General features: G+C 52.5%; 9 protein-coding genes across 9 annotated transcripts; 4 read left to right on the top strand and 5 right to left on the bottom strand.

Moving 5' to 3' along the window:
- Positions 1-598: 598 nt before the first annotated feature.
- On the bottom strand, positions 599-5,274 carry P168DRAFT_17476 (uncharacterized protein). The gene is made up of 5 exons (XM_024832911.1): positions 5,185-5,274; positions 4,412-4,967; positions 2,330-2,836; positions 1,309-2,266; positions 599-1,251 (listed from the first exon to the last, which is right to left on the bottom strand). The coding sequence occupies exons 2-5, from the start codon at positions 4,887-4,889 to the stop codon at positions 774-776; spliced, it is 2,421 nt and encodes an 806-aa protein (XP_024697087.1). The 5' UTR covers positions 4,890-4,967; positions 5,185-5,274; the 3' UTR covers positions 599-773.
- Positions 5,275-5,506: 232 nt separating this feature from the next.
- P168DRAFT_323611 (mitochondrial 37S ribosomal protein uS15m) lies at positions 5,507-6,736 on the bottom strand. Its single transcript, XM_024840705.1, has 2 exons — positions 6,615-6,736; positions 5,507-6,554 (listed from the first exon to the last, which is right to left on the bottom strand). Exons 1-2 carry the CDS (start codon positions 6,658-6,660, stop codon positions 5,692-5,694), a joined length of 909 nt encoding a protein of 302 aa, XP_024697086.1. The 5' UTR covers positions 6,661-6,736; the 3' UTR covers positions 5,507-5,691.
- A 306-nt stretch (positions 6,737-7,042) lies between these two features.
- rps0 (40S ribosomal protein uS2) lies at positions 7,043-8,006 on the top strand (the record flags this gene model as incomplete). Its single annotated transcript, XM_024833238.1, has 2 exons — positions 7,043-7,212; positions 7,277-8,006. The coding sequence occupies 2 exons, from the start codon at positions 7,043-7,045 to the stop codon at positions 8,004-8,006; spliced, it is 900 nt and encodes a 299-aa protein (XP_024697085.1).
- Positions 8,007-8,583: 577 nt separating this feature from the next.
- On the bottom strand, positions 8,584-9,696 carry P168DRAFT_286605 (putative Rho-like small GTPase). The gene is made up of 4 exons (XM_024836375.1): positions 9,572-9,696; positions 9,201-9,441; positions 9,025-9,144; positions 8,584-8,947 (listed from the first exon to the last, which is right to left on the bottom strand). The coding sequence occupies exons 1-4, from the start codon at positions 9,661-9,663 to the stop codon at positions 8,786-8,788; spliced, it is 615 nt and encodes a 204-aa protein (XP_024697084.1). The 5' UTR covers positions 9,664-9,696; the 3' UTR covers positions 8,584-8,785.
- Positions 9,697-10,096: 400 nt separating this feature from the next.
- Positions 10,097-12,116, top strand: P168DRAFT_286604 (pseudouridine synthase DEG1). Its single transcript, XM_024836374.1, has one exon. The coding sequence runs from the start codon at positions 10,236-10,238 to the stop codon at positions 12,087-12,089; it is 1,854 nt and encodes a 617-aa protein (XP_024697083.1). The 5' UTR covers positions 10,097-10,235; the 3' UTR covers positions 12,090-12,116.
- Positions 12,117-12,120: 4 nt separating this feature from the next.
- Positions 12,121-13,002, bottom strand: P168DRAFT_17453 (PIG-H family GPI synthesis protein). Its single transcript, XM_024832910.1, has 3 exons — positions 12,550-13,002; positions 12,281-12,483; positions 12,121-12,229 (listed from the first exon to the last, which is right to left on the bottom strand). Exons 1-3 carry the CDS (start codon positions 12,881-12,883, stop codon positions 12,152-12,154), a joined length of 615 nt encoding a protein of 204 aa, XP_024697082.1. The 5' UTR covers positions 12,884-13,002; the 3' UTR covers positions 12,121-12,151.
- Positions 13,003-14,655: 1,653 nt separating this feature from the next.
- P168DRAFT_278072 (ribose phosphate diphosphokinase subunit PRS5) lies at positions 14,656-16,049 on the top strand (the record flags this gene model as incomplete). Its single annotated transcript, XM_024835655.1, has 3 exons — positions 14,656-15,570; positions 15,620-15,943; positions 15,993-16,049. The coding sequence occupies 3 exons, from the start codon at positions 14,656-14,658 to the stop codon at positions 16,047-16,049; spliced, it is 1,296 nt and encodes a 431-aa protein (XP_024697081.1).
- A 740-nt stretch (positions 16,050-16,789) lies between these two features.
- On the bottom strand, positions 16,790-18,340 carry P168DRAFT_308475 (H(+)-transporting V0 sector ATPase subunit d). The gene is made up of 3 exons (XM_024839201.1): positions 18,271-18,340; positions 18,135-18,223; positions 16,790-18,074 (listed from the first exon to the last, which is right to left on the bottom strand). The coding sequence occupies exons 1-3, from the start codon at positions 18,300-18,302 to the stop codon at positions 17,116-17,118; spliced, it is 1,080 nt and encodes a 359-aa protein (XP_024697080.1). The 5' UTR covers positions 18,303-18,340; the 3' UTR covers positions 16,790-17,115.
- A 183-nt stretch (positions 18,341-18,523) lies between these two features.
- nop58 (RNA-processing protein NOP58) lies at positions 18,524-20,734 on the top strand. Its single transcript, XM_024840704.1, has 3 exons — positions 18,524-18,805; positions 18,917-19,077; positions 19,142-20,734. Exons 1-3 carry the CDS (start codon positions 18,681-18,683, stop codon positions 20,584-20,586), a joined length of 1,731 nt encoding a protein of 576 aa, XP_024697079.1. The 5' UTR covers positions 18,524-18,680; the 3' UTR covers positions 20,587-20,734.
- The last annotated feature ends 131 nt before the right edge of the window (positions 20,735-20,865 follow it).

Raw genomic sequence — 20,865 nt, 5'->3', positions numbered from 1 at the left:
TACTACGGACTGGATACTACGGACTTTAAGAATCGAGCTTGAATGTATCTCATTAGGATCTAACGCTAAAAAAGCAAATCAACAAATGCTGTAAATAACACCATAACGCTCATGCAAATCCAGGGATGACCCGATTGTATCACAACTCCAAAGCATATTCCATACACAAACAAGACGTCTTGACCGCAGCGGGACTTGCCAACTCCATGCGAAATGATGGAGAGGCCCGTTGCTAGGCCAGCGGACAAAAAGAAGTCAAATCACGTCGAATCAACTCAAAGCAAATCAAATCAGTTAAAAAAGCAAATCAAAAGCAAATGCAACATGAAAAGTAAAAGCAAAGTGAAGAGTAAACGCAAAGCAAAGCAAAGCAAAGCAAAGCAAATCAAGTGCAACATAAAAAGCAAAGTGAAAGCAAAGTGAAAAGTAAACGCAAGAGCAAAATCAATGTGAAATGTCCACGGCACACCAAACAATCAAGTTTGGGCCTCTTTCCACCGCCGCACACAGTTCCCGGTAACAGAAGAGGGGGCAAGTCGAAGGGCCACAAAGTAATAAAAACAAAACTAAATCTCCACGGCGCATCGAACAATCAGCTTTGGGCCTCTTTCCACCGCCACACACTCCCATGCAGAAGGGGGTCAAGTGGAAGGGCCACAAAGTAGTGAAAATAAGATGGCACGCAAGGAGATCACAGAATGAACATAACAGACGCAACAAACGCAACTAACGCAACTAACGCAACTAACTTTCCACACAAAAAACACAACATCTCATTCAACATTTCGTGCCTTGGATTCCTCGAACGCCTCCAGGCTGGCGCTGAAAACAAGGTAAGCTCTGTCGACTTCGGCATCATCCCAGATGCTAGAGAGAACATCGAGAGACTCGGGTTGGGTACCAATGCTGTCGACTAGGCTTTGTCTTTGCGGCCAAACAAGGTTTCGGAGGTCGCCGGAGGGACACTTCTCCAAGAGCCACTGAGCGTCACGAGCGAAGTCATCATCTCCGAACGCATCGGCTACAACTTCTTCTCTGTTGGCAAGGGCGTCGGGGGTGGGAGCAGTCATAGGGCTCGAATAACGACTGGTGGTACGGAGGCCACTGGGCGTTTTGGGCTTGTATTTCTCTGCTCGAGAACGGACTCTTGCAAGAGCTTCCTCGTCGACTTTGGCGGGGGTTGACGGGCCTGCAGGAGTCGACGGAGCTGCGGGTGTCGGGCGGGGAGCTTGACGAGCAGGGGATTGCACACTAGAGAATCGAATTAGTACATGCCAGCACGAACAACAGGATATCATGCTACAATACCTTTCGGGCTGACCACTAGCCTTCACGGGGCTGGGTCCAGCTGACAGTGGACTGGGAGCCGGGAGGCTCATGGGGGAGTCTGGCCCGCTCGAATCACTGTCGTCTGAAAACGCATCATAATCAAGCTGGAATGTGCCCTGCAAATTAGGGACGAAGCCTGGACGTTGCCGTGGCTCATAAATGGTATCGACGTGAGAGGCAGGGGTGGGTGACACTTCGGGAGAGGCGGATGCACCGCCCATTCCAATAAACTGTTTTCCACGGTAAGGATCAGTCGCGCGAGCTCGCGATCTAAGTTTTGAAGGTGTGTCCTCTGGGCTCGCGTCGAATCTGACCTTTTTCGAAGGGTGGTGTTCCGAACCAATGGCATTGCGGACGATCCCTTTGCTCAGTCTGCCCAACTGTCTTGGTTCGGTCTGAGGCACTGTCGGCTCAGAGGTCGAATTCGTCTCATCTTCACTGTCAGAACTGTAACAGAAGTAATCCATATCCATCCCGTAGCTACACCCCTTTGGGTTTGGAATGACATCTGGTGAAGGTGAACGCTTGCGCTTCTTTTTGGTCGTCTCGTCGACCTTTTGGGGTGATCTCTCAAGGTCCTGATGTCTTGGTGTGGCTAATTCCTGGGGCACTAACTCCTGGGGCTCTAACTCCTTCGGGACTGACTCCTTGGGGATCGACTTGTCTGTCGGCTGTCCTTCCGTAGGCTGGCCTTCTGGCAGAGGTGGAGCTGGAGTAGTCTTAGGAGTCTTACTGATATCTCCAAGATAAAGCGACTTGTCCATGGGGGCCGGGAAAAGAGAGTAAGACAGATTGCGTGGCCGCTTCGCTGGCCGCCCTTCGCTCGTCGATTGCTCACTCAGACGACGGCGAGAATGAACCTCGGGAGTGGGTACAGAGGGAACGGACTCAAGGGGCTGGGTGCGAACTATGCGCTCAGAGGACGGCTGGGGTGGTACTATATACGATGAGCAATCCACTCGCCATATGGCGTGGTGTACGAAAATGGATATAGACATACCTGGTTCTTGCCTCTCGGGGGACCGACCGAGTCCTGGTATGAAGCGGGAGAAAGTGCGAGGCACGGAGCTGAGCAATCCGCGGATGTTCCAACCCTGTTGCCTTTCGGGGGTGGCCGGAGGTTCGGGCGCCGCTGGTTCGTTCTCGGGATGCTGGGAGTCTGTCTCGAGCTGTTCCGCTTCGTATGCGATGCTTGCTTGGGAAACTTCAGGGAAACGGTTCAGAGGAAGCATTTCCGCGGCCCGGCGGTCAGCCTCTCTCTGGGCTATGAGCTGTGGGACGCGAAACAAGGTCTTGTGAATCCGTCCGTCTCTTTCCACTTTCCGGCGTAGAAGTCTCTCCGAGTAGGGCGCGGCGTTCGTAGTCAGCCGACGAGAAAGGGGAGTGAGTCGACGGGTATGAGGCGTGCTACCCGGGGGGCCCAAGTTTCGGCGCTTGTTTGCGGTTGGCGTTTCAGGGGCACTGCGATCGTCGTCGCTGGTTTCGATATGGGGTCGCTTCCTGTTGACTTTTTCCTTGGTTAGCGTTGCTTTCTTGCCGTGCTCCTTGGTCTTCTTCGGCTTCTTCGCGTGCTTGGCCTTCTTGGTCGTCTCCGCCTCCTGGGATGATGGAAGGGAGGCGCCCAAGCTGGGCGGATGACGGGGGACGTGGGACCGAACTTCGGCGGGAACCATCGCTGCCTTGAAGGCAGCCAAGAGGGACCCCGATGGTCTTTCGGGGCCCTCTCTTTCGGCCCAAACACTTGAGCCGGCCCTGGGGCTCATCTCTGGCTCCTCTGGAACCGGAGAGAGCACAGCCAGGGCACGTTTGGGCGCAGAACGCCGGACCGGGGTCCTGCGTCGCGCCACAGTCGGGCGGAGTGGGGGGCCTGGTGTCAATTCAGGCTCCCCCGCCAACGCCGCTGGAACCAACGGCCCCTCCACGATCGGCCGTCCTAAATAATAGGAGGCCTGGCCCGGCTCGAAAATCGAATACGGGCTATCTGCGATGTGTCCCAAAAGGGAAGTCCTTTTGGGGATCGATGGAGAGGCCTGTTCAGCCACCCAGTTGCAGTAAGCGTCGAGTATCGGAGTGTGAAAAACTGGGCGTTCGCCGTCGAAGATCGACGCGAACCGAGGGGCTTGAACAGAGTCGCCTGAAACTGGAGTGAGGGCCTGCAAGGTCTGCCCGGTAACTGGAGAATTCGAGACACTTGCACATGGGGACACATGGGCAAGATCACTTGCAGGCTCCTGCACTGTTTCAGGACGACACGCTGGTACAGCGGACGACTCCGTCGAAGGAGCAGGCTGAGGGACGGGGCTTGGCAGAGAGTCCTCCAAACTCACCAGACTCAACTTGGCAAGACTCTCCGCCAATTCATCTGCTTGTGCGTCCGCCTCAGTCTGCTCCTCTCCGGAGCCCATAGAGGTCGCAAGGGTCGGTGCAGCAGGCTCCGCCGTAATAGGCGGGCTAACGGGTGCATGGATGACTTCTGGCACTGCTGCAGCCGATTCCTCCGGTTCCTCTACGGTTGGTTCCGCCACGGCTGGGGGCTCAGAGGTGTTTGGGGCCGGTTGCTGCTCCAAGGCAGACTCCGTGACATTGCCGGCATCGGGTCGCTCAACTCTCGCAGGAGTCGGCTGCGGGGAACCACTGACCGAAGGTTCTTCGGCAGCTTCTTCCGTGGCAGATACTTCGGTTCTGCCCGCAGCCGACTCCCGCCTGTCGTGTAGGGATAACATCTCCGCGATACTTGCCGCGAGCAAGTCGTCTAGCTCGGGGTCGGGGCCGCCAAAAAGAGCGTCGATGTCTACATCCAGGCATTTCGCGCCCGGAGAGAGCGGCGACCCCAGGGAGATGGGCGACCCCGGAGAGGAGATCGGCAACCCCGGAGAGGGCCGCGACCACGGAGAGAGCGGCGACCGCGGAGAGAGGAGCAACCCGATGGGCTCGGGTCCAGGGTCTGTAAGGAACTCCTGCCACGGAGTTCCGATGGTTCCCGCAAGACTCCCAAAGATGGGGCTTGCGTTCTGTGGGGGGGAGGGAGGGGAGGGATGGGACCTTTCGGGGGAGGAATGGGACCTTTGGGGGGAAAACTCACGGCCAGATGAACTTGGTTCCCCCAGGGGGGCACTACCTGAGCCTGTCGATTCGACTACCTCGGGGGCATCCTGTTGGGTATCCGGGTCAGGTACCTGCGTAGTTTCCGGCGTGGGCTCGGCGGGCTTTTCCGTTTCGTTGTGTTGTGATTCATGCTCATCAGCAGAAGTTTGCTGCTCCGCCTTGCTGGAAGTACTTTTCGTAGTGCGCTTGCGTTTCGATTTAGTGGTTTGGGGGGTCTTTTTGGGGGCAGCCTTCTTAGTAGAACGCCCAGCTTTTGCACGTGTTGTGGTTTGCTGCGCGGCAGGTTGTGAAGATTCAGAAGGTTGCTGGGAAGTATTCCTGGTTGACCGAGTAGCAGGCTGTGATTCAGAAGGCTGCTGGGAAGTGCTCCTGGTGGACCGAGTACGACGAGAAGCCCCCTCTGTATCGAGAGAAACAAAGCCGCCAGGCGACGCTTGCTGTGAGCGAGTACGCATCTCGACTGCTTGCCGTCAAAAGGGCGGTTGAGGTTCGAGCAGAGTGCGACGCGAAGGGGAGAAGTATCGAAAGATATTCTGTATCGAGAGATAGAATCTCAGTGTTTTAGTAAAGGTGTCTGAGACTGTGTAATAGAAAGAGAAGAGATAAAACTGTGGTGGTTTGATCTGAAAGTGGGTGGAAGTGGGTGTTTGTAGAGTGTGGAGGAAGAGGATGTGGGAGGGAAAAAAAAGTGGGAGAAATGATGGGGGGGAAGGGGGTTCATGTAGACGCGTCTTGTTGTGTATGACTCACACTGATGTTGTCGCTGGCGACGTGCAAGCAACACGACTCAGCAAAAAACTAGGTTGAGGTCGACATTCACTTGCGTAGATGGGACTGACAGTGATGGTGTTGAGGTCGCAAAGTTGCGCGGCGAAGGAACAGTGATTGGAGTTGAGTTGCGGTCACGGCAGAATCAAGGCGGTAACAGCTCGAGGTCCCAATACATGCAAGAGTACCTTACTATTTGGTTACCACCTCTTTTGACTCAGTGAAGGATATTTGGGAATTATGAACGTTGTCTAATGTGATTCAAACAAAAAGTTTCTAGAAATTAAAAAAGAAGGGAGGAGATAGAAGACTGATACTGTATTTGTACAAGATGGATCCCACCGCTGGTACGAGAGCCCAAAAGAGGATCCGAAAACATCACAAGCTAGAGTATGCCATAAGGGCAATACCATATAGTAGTTACACGCCAATATTCACTGAAAGAGACAAAAACAAGAGTGACAGAAAAGTAGGAAAGAGTTTCAGCAATTACATGCTGATCTCACCCTTCCAAGATGCATCCGACAATCCCAAGGTCTCAACCAAGTTCTGCCACCGCGGCCCACCTCGCTCCTTCGCCCGTAGATACTGTAGTTGTTTTTGTCTCTTGTGAACAAGTAGTCTGAGGTTACGCTTGTTATGCTTATCGTTTTTGGCAGTCTGCATGTGTCGAGAGAGGTTCATGATCTTGGCCGTAAGCACGGCAACCTGCACCTCCGGAGAACCAGTATCCCGTCCGACTCGAGGGGTCTTTTCCGGACGGACAGCGTTGGGGACTTGCGCGGCTGTCGGCTTCGGAGGAAGGACTTGGTCGGTGTTGTGTCGACCGAGCTTCTCGATACACTTCTGGGTAAGAAGGCGCATTCGGTCCTGGTTATTTCCGTTGCTGATGTTCACGATACGATTGATCGCCTCCTGAGCATTCCGGTGTTCTTGCAGATGTCTTTCGGCCGCTTCCTTCTCGAGCTGGGGATCGGCAGTATTCCGGTCGGGGTCTGCGAGGGGCGAAGTCAAGTTCTTCGAGTATTCCAGCGCATCCTGTAGTCCATCCCGAGTCACCAGATAGTTGAGCTTCGCTTCAGATTGCGACGCGCTTGGCGCGCCCGATTGCGTCGTCTTGAGCTCCTGGACAAATTCGGTCTGCTCGGTGTGCAAGGGGTCGCCTTGAATGACGCGTTCCTGAGCGAGCGCTTGTTGGCGAGACACATTAGCGGCTTTGCGCCGGCGAGACTGGGCCATCATATACGGGTCATGCTTTCTCCGCTCCCGGCTTTCAATCGAGCCCGCCCTCACGGATGTCTTGGAAGGGTTAATCAACAGGGCAGCAAGAGGGCTCTGGACGTTCGAGGAGCCTAACATTGCAAGTTAGACCAAAGACGGGATGGGATACCAAGCCAAGGAGGGAGTCATACCACTGAAGGCCTTGAGCGAAGGACAGGAGAGAAAGCGAGGAGGCATGTTGACGGAATATGTGGAGTATCCTGGATGAGAGCGGCCGACAAAAGAAAAGGCCGTTCGTTCCCTTTCTAATTCCAAGACAGATATCTGGAGCTTGGATGAAGTTCTCCGAAATCTCGAAGCCGCATTCTGGCGCTAGTCCGCATCGGTCCAGGGACCACACGTGACACCGGGGCGGGTCGGAGGGTCCCGATGCTGACCAACCCTAGTTAGCCCTAGAATTCACAAACGGCAAGCGAAATTTCGAACCATATCGTCGCCAGAAAGCGCAAAAGTTCACCTTCGCGTTCGTCCGACTCTCCCTCGTTCTCACCCACTGCGACAAGCGCCAGACGATTGATATCTTCAACCTCGATATCCTTTGCAAGATCAATCGCCCGCCATGGCCCCCTCTCAGCTCCCCCCGTCTTTCAACCCTACGTCCCAGGACATTGAGATGCTGCTCGCAGCTCAGTGCCACCTGGGATCCAAGAACCTCCAGGTTCACATGGAGCCTTACCTCTGGAAGACTCGCCCCGATGGTGTCAACGTTCTGAACATTGGCAAGACCTGGTATGGAATTTTTGGCTCGGTGGAATAAAAATTTGGGCAGGATCTAACATTCGCCGCTTCACAGGGAGAAGATCCTCCTCGCTGCCCGTATCATCGCCGCCATCGACAACCCCGCCGATGTCTGTGTGATCTCCGCTCGTCCCTACGGCCAGCGTGCTGTCCTGAAGTTCGCCTCGCACACCGGTGCCACTGCCATTGCTGGCCGTTTCACCCCCGGTAACTTCACCAACTACATCACCCGCTCTTTCAAGGAGCCCCGCCTCATCATCGTCACCGACCCCCGTACCGATGCCCAGGCTATCCGTGAGGCCAGCTACGTCAACATCCCCGTCATCGCTCTCTGCGACAGCGACTCCCCCACCGACTTCGTCGACGTTGCCATCCCCACCAACAACAAGGGTCGTCACTCCATCGGTCTGGTCTGGTGGCTCCTCGCCCGTGAGGTCCTCCGTCTCCGTGGCACTCTTGCCTCCCGCGAGGCTGAGTGGGACGTTGTCGTCGATCTCTACTTCTACCGTGACCCCGAGGCCGAGGAGACCAAGGAGATCGCTGACGAGACCAAGGTCGCCAACGCCGAGGAGGTCGGCCCCGCTGCCATCGAGTCCGGCTTCGCCGGTGACAACTGGGACACCCAGGGTGCTGGCGCTGGTGCTCCTGGCACTGCTTTCGCTGCTGCTACCGCTGCTACCGGTGCCGCCAGCTGGGAGGCTGAGGGCGCTGACTGGGCTGCCAGCTCTGCCGCTCCCGCTGCCGAGAGCTGGGCCGAGACCCAGCCCGCTGAGGGCAAGTGGTAAATCTTCAGATATGATCAGGGCGACCATTGAGAGGGGTCATGGTTCTTTTCTTTCAAAATGGCGATCAGGGAGTCACGGTCTCAGAAATCATCTCTTGATCCAGCATGGCGGATGCTAAAAGTATCCGACCAAGAAAGAGAACGAAGAAGAAAAATCCCTTGACATGTCTATCCTAGTTCTAATCAAAAAGAAAAAAGCAAAAACGCGAAAAAAGAGCAAAAGAAACGAAACTTTTCACCGGGAATTCCGCAACTTCAAACCCCCCCTTTTCTCTTTTTCCTACCTTTTTTCCTTGGTATGCCACAGTGAAGATCCTTTTGTTTACTTCAGTCCGTTTTTACGCGTTGTTCATGGTGCCATCAGGGGGAAATTGCATTGCCAAAAATCGACTGGCGCTTACGAGGGAAAGATATCCAGATGTTCATATAATTGATGAGCTTCTGGGGGAAAGCCCTGCGCTGTTGATTTCACAAGGTGGACTTAAGCGTTGCCTTGGTTTCTCCTTGTATGTTTATCATAGCCGTAATCGAAAGTGATGCTAGCTACCAGGTGCATGATCTTTTGTAGCCCCATGTAGTGATGTAGTTACCTAGGATTACGTCCAGGTACCGTTGTAGGTCGTGACCAGTTATCCACTGCCCAGGTAACCAGAAGACGAGATGACCCACGACTAGGTATTCACTTCATCCCTCATAACAAAAACTCCAATCCTTCAAGTCATGTAAGTGATGGCCAATGTATCACCACAATTCACATAACATCTACACATCTACCAGCCCTCAGAGAATGACACAACCACCCGCAGTCTGTCCTCCCGTCTCAGTAGTCATCATACCTGCAAGCCTAGCCAGGTCCTCAAAAGTCTCGACCAAAAGCTCCCCAGTGATAGCAGAACATTCTGCATACCGGTCACAGCGGAGCTCCTGTGCAATCCGATAAGACTATCATTGTAAGTGTTAGTACCTAGAATAAATATGAAGACAATGCCCCTCTACAGGATGGTAAGGAAGCGGCTTACTTCTTGCGGGTAAATGATCCCCTCGCCTTCTTTTCGAAGGTCCCTCTTCAGGCCTACCAACATAACAGGGATGCGTTCACCCTGGCCACGTTGGAAATATCTGATAATGTCATGTCGCCACTAGCAACACAGATCACTTAATAAAGACCCTGATCGCTGAGCAGGACAGTACTTACAGCTTTGAGCCCGGCTAACGTCTCCCGATTCGAGATATCAAATGCCAGAAGTACAACATCTGGTTTGAGTGTCGTCCAGTGTTGGTTGGGGCTTGCTACATCGTAGGCTTCCAAAGTAAATACTTTCTTGGTGAAGCGAATGTCAAACAAGAATGGTTGATCGGTATCGCGCAGCAATTCTGCCCCGCTTGCGCCGGGTGGTGTTTGGCCTGTGAGTCTGCGATGGGTGTTTCTCAAAGATCTGTAGTCCCGAAGTTAGCCGAGTGAGGATGCTAGATCTGAGATGAAGTGAGGCCAAATCTGTAACAGCAACGCGATAGAAATGCAGTCCGTAGGCTCATCTTGCGCAAGGTTGCGTCGTATGTACTCACGATAGAAATGTCGTTTTGCCACATTCAGGGTCTCCTAACAGTAAGACTGTGACAGTCTGCTTGTCATCTTGACCATCCACACTATTTGCCATTGGCTTGTCTTACTTCTGTATAGAAAGTATTGGTTGTCGGAGGCCAATTGTAAAACATTGTCTTGTGGTCAGGAATATGTTACGACTGATCTTATTCAAGGTCCTGATAAGATAAGAACGTAAGCAGATCAACCATAGTATTCAGTCGCATTACTACTTTCGAAGCAGAACCTACGCTAGGTAGTATATACAAAAAAGAACCCAAAAAAAAGTATTACACCTCTTATTCCTTTGGTTAAAGACAATTTTACATCTAAATCCCAGATATACACGTCGATTACATCAAACAATCGGATAAAAGATGCCCTGTATATCCAAAGCGTGCCTGTAATATTACAATACACACCCATAACTAGTGTAGATTCACCATATGGTAATCTTCCCGGCAGAAACATTTTTCCCTCGAGTCGACGCTCTACAAATCATCCACAGCCTCAGAGGGGATGCCGAGATTGCAAGGGAGATTTTGCCAATCCCTAAGTCGTTTTGCAGAGCATACCCTATCCAAGCGCGGCTTCCAGTCCTCCCTATCCTCCCGCGCCAAAGTGACAAGTTCCTTAACAACGGAAATCATGTCTGGCGCCGCCGAACACCCGCCGCCTCTACAGGCCCAACCGGACTACTCAACCTGGAGTACGTCGCATTTGATATCTCGCATCACCGAGCTAGAACGCCAGCTGAATTCTCGCACCGCGGAATACACGCCTATCCTCCCACAAGCCGCAAGCGATGCCGCGCCCGCGAATCCTTCCTCCGTTGCCCCTCCTGCGGACTCGCCTACAACCGATGCTGCTGCGCAGAGAGTCGCATCCGACAAAGACGCCTCGCAGCAGAACCCACTTCCAGAGGAGGACGACATCACACACGCGAAAGCGCCAAGCCGTCCCCCAAAGCAGGCAAGGATGATCGATCCGTCAAAGTACAACACCCGCTACATAGCGCTCAAATTCGCCTACCTGGGGCAACGGTACAACGGGCTCGAGCACACGAATGGGAATATCACGCCGCTGCCGACGATCGAGGAGATGGTGTGGAAGGCTCTGCGGCGGACGCGCCTGATCTTCCCGACGAACGATTCTGGCGATTATGAGGATAGCAATGAGCCGAGGGCGTTGAAGCCCTACTCTATTAACTGGGAGGGGTGCCAGTATTCCAAGGCGGGGCGGACGGACCGCGGTGTGAGTGCTTTTGGTCAGGTCATTGGGATTAGGGTGCGGAGTGCGCGGCCGAAGGTTGATAAGCCGGCTCAGGCGGACGAGAATGGGGATACTACTATGGAGACGGAGGTTGAGGATAAGTGGGATGATATTGCGGATGAGCTGCCGTATATTACTATGCTTAACAAGGCCCTTCCGGAGGATATCCGGGTTCTTGCGTGGTGTCCGCACCCGCCAGAGGACTTTGATGCCCGTTTCTCGTGCCGGGAACGCCGCTACAGGTACTTTTTTACCCAGCCGGCGTTTTCTCCTACGCCGGGACCTCTCGGGTTCATATCCCCCAATAAAGCGCAGAAATCCTCTCTGAAGTACCGAGAAGGGTGGCTGGATATTGAAGCAATGCGCGAAGCTGCCAGGAAATTTGAAGGCGTGCATGATTTCCGAAACTTCTGCAAGCTGGATACCAGCAAACAGATCGAGAACTTCACGCGAATCATCCACCATTCCGATATTGAATTGCTGGACCCCAAGACTAGCCCACTGGGCTACGTTGGTCAGCCAGGCTTCCGAGCCGTGGAACATCCTGCATTGGATACGAGCGACAGGTCGTCAGAGATAGCATCGCCCGACTCTTCTCAGGTGTATGTGTTCAATTTGCACGGCTCGGCCTTTTTGTGGCATCAGGTCCGACACATGGTCAGCATCCTGTTCCTGGTCGGCCAGGGCCTCGAATCACCATCTATTGTGTCCGATCTGTTGGACGTCACCAACAATCCGCGCAAGCCAAACTATGAGATGGCTAGCGACGCCCCGTTGGTCTTGTGGGATTGCATTTTCCCCGATCAAAAAGGCGACAGTCGACAAGATTCGCTGGAATGGGTCTACGCCGGTGATCAGAGACAGAGCAAATCCCAGCTCGGAAAGGGAAGCAGCAAGTTTGGCGCTGGAGGTGTCGTGGACGACCTCTGGTCTGTCTGGAGACAACGAAAGATCGACGAGGTCTTGGCCGGTGCCTTGTTGGACTTATCTATCAAGCAGGGTGACCAGAGCATTGTCCACAACGAAGTCGAGAATGCCGTTGCGGAGATGCAAAAGAGAGGACAGAAGCACTTCCACGGCGGCCATATTGTTCGTACCGGCGGGCAATATGTTCCCGTCTTGCAAAAGCGGAAGTCCGAAACCGTTGAGGCTCAGAATGCGCGGTGGTTGGCGTCGAAGCAGCGGAAGACAGCCGCTCAAGGTGAAGAATCGGGTCGGCTTGACATGTGAATAGGAACAAGACTGTATATACCTCATAGAATCAATAGATATATGTATTTGAATGAGCTGTCTTATGATTTCGAATCATATAGGCACCGCCGCGAACCTCTCCAAACTTCTTCTAATATCGCCCGGTTCGGTAACAGTTTCTAGGCCAGTCAGCAATCCCTCCTTACACACAGACCGGGGGGAGTACTCACAGGGAAAACAACCACAACGTCAGGCTCCCCTTCCACGATCAACGCGAGGTAGAATCGCACTTCAAATCCCTTGAAAGCCTCATGTATGACGATATCTTGTATCTGGGTGGTAGGTATGAATCTCGTCGAGGCTTTCGACAAATAAGTCGACGAGGAGGTAGACGTCTGGATACCGAGACCACGTATAACGAGGAGTGATTCTTCTATAGACACCAATTGAAATAAGCATCTTCTCCACAACCCATTCAAAATCTCAAGGACTTATGTACCTGTATATCCCTTCCTAAAAACCCCATATATCAAGACCGTGCTAGCAACCGCGATGAATCCATAGCTATACGCATCCGCAATGCGACAAGCGAGCGCACCCCCAGGAGTCGCCCAGATTGTACTCCACGGCAAAAACGGCCCATCTCCTTGGAAGAAGGAATGGCGTAACTTCGCTGTATCAATGATGTGGACGAGGAGGAAAATTAGCGCGCGCAGGAGAAACTGGAACAGTGAGAGGATCCTGGCTGGTGTGCTTGTTCGTCGAGAGGCGTTGGATACCGTGAACGATACGGTCGTCGGAGACGGACGCCGCGATAGGAGGCGAACGGGCATTTGCGGAGACTGGGAGCCTTCGCGGAATCCTAAGTCATAGACATGAATTCATGGGCCCTGTGAGTGACTAGCTGAAACTGACGATAATGGCAGTGGATCAGAAAATCAACAGGGTAGAGTCGGCATTCAATGCGCAAGTCGCGATATGGAACGCGACTGTCAGCTCCCGAAGCTCACCCCGGTAGACCACGTGACCAGGATGGTAGTATCGCTCCGCGGTCTGGTCCCTCAATGTGAGCTCGCAGGGCCGCAGTGCATATCACGTGTGTTGGGCTGCATCTGCTCTGTAAACATCTGTCCTACCTATCTCCCAATTGTCCATCCTACACTTAAATGCTCTCTCCTTGTCGTATGATAAGTTTGAGGATCGAGTTCTTGCAGTATCTCTGCTGTCCGAATTTAAAAGGAAGATCAATGCAGACGGATGCACAATGCGACGCAGATGGCCTCAAGCAAATGGAGGGGCATACGATGACTCTGGTGGGGAAAAGACACACTGACGCAGATATCACTGGGTTTGGGGAATAAACGCCTCGAGAATAGTGTATGTTGACTTACATCACCAGGAATTATACTAGGAACAAAAAACGCAATAATCGACCGTTCTATAAGATCCTCATCCATTCTGATAACGAGTGTTTTTGCTTGTCTAAACACTTATGGCTCAATTATTCCACTAATAGAAGGCACTACCAAACAGCCGCGGGTGCCAGTTCAAGGGATCAGATGCTATTGGGATGAAGCAAGATCTAATATGCCAAGTGTGTCAAATTGTCAACTCAAGCTTACAACTGCAATATGGTGACACCAGTCCGTTGAGTATTCTTGCCTCGTGAGCAATCACTCACTCTCTTCTCAAATACCTTTTTTCATGCTGATGGTAGATGCAAAACGCACAGGATATTCTGGACGCGGCTTAGGTTATCTTGGAATGCCGTTATTGATCTTCTTGGCTATGCCAGACCATCTACGATTTGATCAACTAAGTTCAAATCACATTCGCACTTGAACCCCTTGGGATTGATAGGAAGGACACTTGGTTCATTCAAGTTCCTCTCGCTTTTTACCTGCTTGTTCCTATCCTTTGTTATCTTCTGGAATTGGTTTCTATGTCGCATGTACCTACGGGCAATGGAGACCATGCTCTTCTTGTAGTACGGGAGCTAGCACTTTCGTAACTGAAAGAGCGCCTACTGTTCTTGTGCGGATTGAAGAAATATGCTTCATGGTACAGGACGACCGTTTGTCAGTTTGTTTTGTCAACCAACTCCTAGTGATACTTTACATCCTTTGATGGTGATGTCCGCCTTGTCAGCATCCACCGTTTCCCGCGGGGTATTGTTGGAAAGCTGACCTAACCGGAACCGGCCACTGGGAACCTGAGGCGACAACGGCAGAACCCCGAGGCACCGGCCGGCTCCACTGGCGGAGAGGCATTTTTTTTTACTTTCGGACTCACACGATCTTTTTACTTCCAATCCTTCATTTCAATGTCTGTCTTGTCCAAGTGTTCCTACCTGGGTTTTGACTTACCGCCATGAGGTAGTTGCTCATCCGTCCATCCTAGTTGTTTGATTCTTGTTACCCTTTTCATTCAAGAGGAAATCTTGCTACCCCAATACTAATCTCACCGACCATACCGCCCCTCCAGACCTCCCGCATCGGATTTGCAAACCAATACTTCCTTGCCGCTTCCGAAACATCCATCTACTCCACTGTGCCTATATCCTCCAGGCCTATCAACCAATACCACGAACGATTCCCAAGCCACCATGGTCCGAAATATTGTTGTCATGGGGGGTAATTCCCACCCGCAACTGACGGAGACGATATGCAGTGTTCTCGGCGTCCCTCCTGCCGACGTATTACTGTCGAAATTCTCCGTCGGCGAAACCAGGGTGGAGATCCAAGAATCCGTTCGCGAGAAAGATGTTTATATCATCCAGTCTGGCGGTGGCAAGGTGAATGACCACCTCTTGGAGCTTCTCATCACGATTTCTGCGTGTAAAACCGCATCGGCGAAGAGAGTCACCGCCGTGCTCCCGTTGTTCCCATACTCGCGCCAGAGCGATATCCCGTATAACAAGGCCGGGGCTCCTCTGGTTAAGAACTCGGCTGGAAGCAAGTCTGCCAACGGCTATACCTTCGAAAGTACCCCGTCCACCCCACACCCTGGACACGCCGACAGCGCCGGCCTTATGAACGGTGTCGAGAGTCTCCAAAAGAGTCTCGCCAAGGCTCAAATTGATGACCAGGCCAACGGTAGCCCTGTCAAGGGCCGCCCTGTGAATGGTCTCTCTCGCAGCAACACCCTTGATTCGGCCAAGTCGACAAGCACTGTTGGAAACGGGATTCTCAATGACGAGAACGCAAACAAGATCAACACTTTCCAGCCTCGTCCCGGCTACAAACAGTGGGTAGCGCAGGCGGGCACTTTGGTCGCGGATCTGCTGACCTGTGCCGGCGCGGATCACATCATCACCATGGACCTGCACGATGCGCAGTACCAAGGATTCTTCGATATTCCCGTGGATAACTTATATGGGAGACCTCTTCTGAAGTCTTACATTCAGCGGAATATCCCTAACTACAAACAATCTGTGATTGTCAGCCCCGACGCTGGCGGAGCCAAACGTGCCACCGCCATTGCGGACTCTATGGGCATCGAGTTTGCTCTGATCCACAAGGTGTGTTTCCCCGAAACCATCTGATGATCTTTTGTCTAATCTTTTGTAGGAACGACGGCCGACGCGCATTACCGACCGCCAAAACGCGACCATGATGCTGGTCGGAGATGTCAAGGGCCGGACGGCAATCCTTATTGACGACCTGGCTGATACGTCGAACACCATCACTCGGGCTGCTAAGCTGTTGAAGAAGGAGGGCGCCGCCCAGGTTCTTGCCTTGGTGACGCACGGCATCCTCAGCGGTGATGCCATTGACCGCATCAACGCCAGCGCCCTCGACAAGGTCATCGTGACCAACAGTGTGGACCAAGCGGACCATTTACAACGGTGCCCCAAGCTGGAAGTTCTGGAAGTTGGCCACGTTTTCGCTGAGGTAAGAAAGCCAGTCCGTTTCTAAATCAGCCTAGTACTAATATTCGCAGGCCATTCGTCGCGTCCACCACGGAGAGAGTATCAGCGTTCTCTTCCAGTATGACTAATTGATGTTTCTTTTTTGTTCGTTTGGCCGTACTATTCCTCAGAGATAGTGGATGGTATATGAAAAGAATTTTGCAAGAAGAGTGATGAACCGAAAATTTTTCTGCCTGTCCTTTTGATTTTGACCTAAAACCTCTTCAACACGTGGTTACCCACCACTGCCTTCTTATACTTCCTTGATCTATAACAATTCCCAACTTAACCATTGCATATATTATACGCCTTTGCGTGAAACTATCTCATTTTCCAAAGCAAAAGGATAGATTATTGCAGCTCCAACAAGAATACAACATGTCTTCAATTTTGTTCTGCATATCTATGCCCTGTTGACATTTAATTGATTATGAGTCTTCTTTTGTCAGCAACTGCATTACTTCCTCTTCTTTTGCTTTTGGTCATATCTTAAATGGATCACAGCTGTACTAGGGTTGAAATCTACAGCGTTCCTAATTCCGTTGAAAGCTGGGAAGTGATCACAGGCATACCATACCTGGTATCGCGATGTGTTTCTGGGTCCTCATCTGACTTTTCCCTATTTGTCTTTTGATACAGGGGAGAGGACTCGAAGAGAGGATGAAAAGTCGGCACAAAAGTGTTAGTGGAACATTCTATGTTCCAAGAGGAATTGGCTACTTCAACTTTCACCCAGCGTGAATATCCTATTGTTGGCTTGCCTCGAAATACAACCAGAAAATTGAGACCTGGAGGCAGAAAGCCCCACGGGACCTGGGCAACCTGACGACCTCATTCCATGGAAGGCTAGCAGAGCCTCCTAGTTCAGAGCTCACATGTACCTTTACAATACAGTGAAACCACAGATACCTCGATACTCACGCTGCTTATCTATACTAAAATATATCACAAGAACAGTAATGACCCCAAACGCCCAAATCAAGCATAGATATAAGTAATGATAAACCTGGCTGGCGTGGGTATGCGGGGGATGGTTTGACGCAAGATATAAGATCAGATACTTTGCAATCAGCAGTACAGTACAGTACACGAGGAGTCCATCCCAGAAGAACCAAATACTAGGTAAGAAACAAGTAAAAAGTGTATAGAACGCGCTCAGAAGACAGAGATGAAATTCCCAATCCTCTCTTTCTGGTTCTGGGCAATACACTCCGAGATCCAGGTGACGTTCCGGATTTCCTGCTCCTTTAACCTCATCCACGCGTACACCACGGCGGGTGTGAACTGGCGCGTGAAGATAACCTTGGACATCTCCATCTCCTTGTGGTAGAACATGTCTTCGAGACTCTTGCCGTCCGATCCCCCAAGACCACCACCACCCTGCGTCAGGCCCACCGCGTCGAAGAAGGCCTTGTAGTCTGCGGAAATGCTCACGGCCAGCGTGACAGCCTCCAAGTCATCGGCGCGGGACAGCATCAGCGAGCCCTCGGGGTACAGTTTGCCGAACTCCGGGTAGAGCTTTCTACGCTCCTGCTTGGAGAGCTCCGTGCCGAAGGAGTTTAACGTGATGTTGATCGCGCGGCGATCGGCCTCGAATTGCAAGAATTCTGACATCACCTCCTGCGTCGGGGTGCCCTTGAAGTCGGAATCCGTGTTGACGAACTCGTAGAAGCTCTCCAGGTAGTTCTTGTAGAGGGTGTTGCGGATGATCTCGATGTTTAGCTCGTCCAGATCCTGGTGGCTCAGGCTGCCTTTGAAGAAGCCGGCCAGGGGCGTCTCGATCAACACGGAGTTGTACAGCTCCTCGATGTTGGTGGCTACGCACAGCACGGGCAGCGTCTCGAACCAGCCCAGGGGGTGGCAGCGCTCCAGGAGCTCGCGAGTGTCTCGTTCGTGGAGGGTGCCAGTGATGAGCAGGGCGATGTTGTCAATCATGTAGCCATAGGTCAGGTACTCAAGGAATTTCGCAGTCGACCCTGTGGCCTGGGCGAGGACATAGCGGAACTCGGCGACTAGCTTATCGGTCATCTTGCCGGCTAGTGACGAGGTCGAGGGATTAGGAGGAAGCGAGGCCAGGAAGTCGCCATACGCGGGTGCAAGTTGGAGCTTCACATCTGCAGGGTAGAAAGACCGTTAGAGAGACTAAGCGTCTAGGAGGGTAAAGGCAAGCGCACCATCTATCGTTTCGCATTGGGTCAAGTTGTTGTAATGCTGGCCGGTGAGGAGGCTGTTCCGATATCCTCGGACAATGCCCTCGATGTAGCTAATCCAGTCAGTTTAGGTCCTATACAGATGCATCAACCAACCTACCCGCCGTTCACGTTGAAAAGTAGACCCTCCATGGTGGTGAACAAGATGATTAGGACTGCAGAGCAACTCCGCGACGCCAGATGAAGCTGGCCAGTCCACCAAGACCGCATCGGCATCCACTGCTGGTTATGTAATCCGGTCGCACCGCCCCACAGACACCAGCCACAAGTGTGGCTTGGCGCATTTCGCTTTTTTCACGTTTGGTTTTAACTTTGGTTTTCATGGGAAAAAAAAAAATTCCCGCCAGCCAGCGAGAACATCGAATTTCTTCCTCCAGCTCGTTCTTGGTGGTATTCTCCACGGTCGCCAACTCCCCTCGGTCTTCTTTCTTTCACTCCTCCCTATTTTTACCTTCGATCTAGCTGTTACTTCGATATTTTATTGAACAGCTGGGATTGAAGCCGCCCACCATGACGCTCTTCATCCTCTCCGAAACCAGCGCGGGTTATGCCCTGCTTAAGGCCAAGGACAAGAAGCTCCTCAAGAGGGAGGATCTGGCTACTGAGGCTGCCACTGCTGAGGGTGTCTCGAGCTTGTGAGTTGCAATTCTTTTTTTCGGATTATGGAGGCGCGAATCTTCTTTGCAAATTTCTGCACTAAGGGGAAAATTTTTTGTGCGCTACAAGTCTTCTAACACACGGTACAGGTTGAAGCTCAAGAGCTTCCAGAAGTTCGACAGCGCCGCTACTGCCCTGGAGGAAGTCGCCTCTCTCGTTGAAGGCAAGGTTTCTCCTCGTCTGGCCAGTCTTCTCGATGAGATCAAGGACGAGAAGAAGGCCTCCTTGGCTGTTGCCGACCCCAAGCTCGGTAAGTGCCCATATGTAATAAAAGCAGCATTAGTTAGTCCGTATGCTAACGTTCTCTATGATAGGTGTCGCTATCAGCAAGGTTCCCGGTCTTTCTCTTCAATTAATTGCCGATTCCAGCACTGCCGATGTCTACCGTGCTATTCGTGAACATCTGCCCACGTTAATTCCCGGCCTGCTTCCCCAGGATATGTCGACTATGTCGCTGGGTCTGTCTCACTCTCTTGCCAGACACAAGCTCAAGTTCTCGCCTGATAAAATCGATACTATGATTGTACAAGCCATTGGGCTTCTGGATGATTTGGACAAGGAGTTGAACAACTATGCCATGCGTGTGAAGGAGTGGTACGGCTGGCATTTCCCCGAATTGGCCAAGATCCTCAACGACAACCTCGCTTATGCCAAGCTCGTCCTGAAGATGGGCATGCGATCTAACTGGGAGTCTTCCGACCTCGCCGAGATCCTTCCCGAGGAAATTGAGGGCGCCGTCAAGACCGCCGCCGACCGCTCCATGGGTACCGAGATCAGCGAGCAAGATCTCGAGAACATCCAGGCGCTGGCGGAGCAGGTTGTTGGTTTCACGGAGTACCGTCAGCAGCTCAGCGGCTACCTGACTTCCCGTATGAATGCCATTGCCCCCAACTTGACTGCCCTGGTGGGTGAACTGGTTGGCGCCCGTCTGATTGCCCACGCCGGTAGCTTGACCAACCTGTCCAAGAGCCCCGCCAGTACCATCCAGATCCTTGGTGCTGAGAAGGCCCTGTTCCGCGCCTTGAAGACCAAGCACGACACCCCCAAGTACGGTCTCATCTACCATGCTTCCCTCATCGGCCAGGCCAGTGGCCGCAACAAGGGCAAGATGGCCCGTGTGCTTGCCGCCAAGGCCTCTCTCGGTATCCGTGTGGATTCCCTCGCCGAGTGGGAGGATGATGTTACGGAAGAAGAGAAGGCTGCGCTTGGTACCGAGGCGCGCTTCAACCTTGAGCGGAAACTCGCCGCTATGGAAGGCAAGGCGCTCAAGCCCCGCGGTGTCGTCATCGCCCCCAACGGCGCGGCTTCCCAGCCCAAGAAGTTCGAGATCAACGAGGCCCGGAAATACAACGCTGACGCTGATGCTCTCACCGGCGATGAGCCTCCTGCCGCTCAGAAGGACAAGAAGCTTGTGCAGGAGGTCGACGACGAGGAGATGGCCGATGCTGACTCGGACGAGTCTTCTGACGAATCGGATGATGAACCCAGCAAGAAATCCAAGAAGGGCAAGTCCGATTTGGAGAAGTTGGCCGAGAAGGCCGGCCTCAGCGTCAAGCGGTACCAGCGCAAGCTCGAGCGCGGCGAGATCGAATTCGGCGCGGATGGCACGCCCAGCTCGATCAGCAAGAAGGACTTGAAGAAGGCCAAGAAGGAATCGAAGAAGTCCTCCAAGACCGACGAGAAGAAGCGCAAGCGCAGTGACGACGGGGAGGCGGTCGACAAGTCGGAGAAGAAGAAGAAGAAGAAGGGGAAGGACTAAATGTGGAAGACGCACGAAAAAGGTAAAAAGTTATACTGATCTGATCTGACGGATGGTTTCAAGTTCTGTATGATATCACAGATTTTGTGGGTTGAATTTTCTTGTCATTTCTTTTGAGCTCTATCAATGTTTGGGCGGCATTTCACAGGTGGACTCGATAGGTCCGTCCTCGGCGCAGAGGTGCTCGGTTTAGGCAGTTAGGAATAATGTCGAATATTTCAAATATTTGTTCAGTAGAGTAGTTACAAGTCGACAGCCCACTCTACCTGGGTATTCTAC

The sequence above is a fragment of the Aspergillus campestris genome, assembly GCF_002847485.1.
Source record: "Aspergillus campestris IBT 28561 chromosome Unknown P168scaffold_1, whole genome shotgun sequence".
Lineage (NCBI taxonomy): Eukaryota > Fungi > Ascomycota > Eurotiomycetes > Eurotiales > Aspergillaceae > Aspergillus > Aspergillus campestris.
Note: the sequence above shows the minus strand (reverse complement) of the source record. Positions and strands in the feature narration are given on the sequence as shown.

Bases quoted from the DNA above. Each gene is read 5' to 3' on its own strand.
- P168DRAFT_323611 (XM_024840705.1), bottom strand. From the start codon at position 6,660: ATGCCTCCTCGCTTTCTCTCCTGTCCTTCGCTCAAGGCCTTCAGTG. The intron at 6,555-6,614 runs GTATGACTCCCT...TTGCAATGTTAG, and splicing joins TTCGCTCAAGGCCTTCAGTG to GCTCCTCGAACGTCCAGAGC.
- P168DRAFT_17476 (XM_024832911.1), bottom strand. From the start codon at position 4,889: ATGCGTACTCGCTCACAGCAAGCGTCGCCTGGCGGCTTTGTTTCTCTC. The intron at 2,267-2,329 runs GTATGTCTATAT...CATCGTATATAG, and splicing joins CCCCGAGAGGCAAGAACCAG to TACCACCCCAGCCGTCCTCT. The intron at 1,252-1,308 runs GTATTGTAGCAT...TCGATTCTCTAG, and splicing joins GCTAGTGGTCAGCCCGAAAG to TGTGCAATCCCCTGCTCGTC.
- P168DRAFT_308475 (XM_024839201.1), bottom strand. From the start codon at position 18,302: ATGGAGGGTCTACTTTTCAACGTGAACGGCGG. The intron at 18,224-18,270 runs GTAGGTTGGTTG...TGACTGGATTAG, and splicing joins CTTTTCAACGTGAACGGCGG to CTACATCGAGGGCATTGTCC. The intron at 18,075-18,134 runs GTGCGCTTGCCT...TCTACCCTGCAG, and splicing joins CCAATGCGAAACGATAGATG to ATGTGAAGCTCCAACTTGCA.
- P168DRAFT_17453 (XM_024832910.1), bottom strand. From the start codon at position 12,883: ATGCCCGTTCGCCTCCTATCGCGGCGTCCGTCTCCGACGACCGTATCG. The intron at 12,484-12,549 runs GTACATAAGTCC...TGGTGTCTATAG, and splicing joins TTTTAGGAAGGGATATACAG to AAGAATCACTCCTCGTTATA. The intron at 12,230-12,280 runs GTGAGTACTCCC...TGACTGGCCTAG, and splicing joins ACGTTGTGGTTGTTTTCCCT to AAACTGTTACCGAACCGGGC.
- P168DRAFT_286605 (XM_024836375.1), bottom strand. From the start codon at position 9,663: ATGGCAAATAGTGTGGATGGTCAAGATGACAAGCAGACTGTCACAGTC. The intron at 9,145-9,200 runs GTAAGTACTGTC...CTGTGTTGCTAG, and splicing joins CGTTAGCCGGGCTCAAAGCT to TGGCGACATGACATTATCAG. The intron at 8,948-9,024 runs GTAAGCCGCTTC...TTACAATGATAG, and splicing joins GGATCATTTACCCGCAAGAA to TCTTATCGGATTGCACAGGA.
- P168DRAFT_286604 (XM_024836374.1), top strand. From the start codon at position 10,236: ATGTCTGGCGCCGCCGAACACCCGCCGCCTCTACAGGCCCAACCGGAC.
- nop58 (XM_024840704.1), top strand. From the start codon at position 18,681: ATGACGCTCTTCATCCTCTCCGAAACCAGCGCGGGTTATGCCCTGCTT. The intron at 18,806-18,916 runs GTGAGTTGCAAT...CACACGGTACAG, and splicing joins GCTGAGGGTGTCTCGAGCTT to GTTGAAGCTCAAGAGCTTCC. The intron at 19,078-19,141 runs GTAAGTGCCCAT...TCTCTATGATAG, and splicing joins TGTTGCCGACCCCAAGCTCG to GTGTCGCTATCAGCAAGGTT.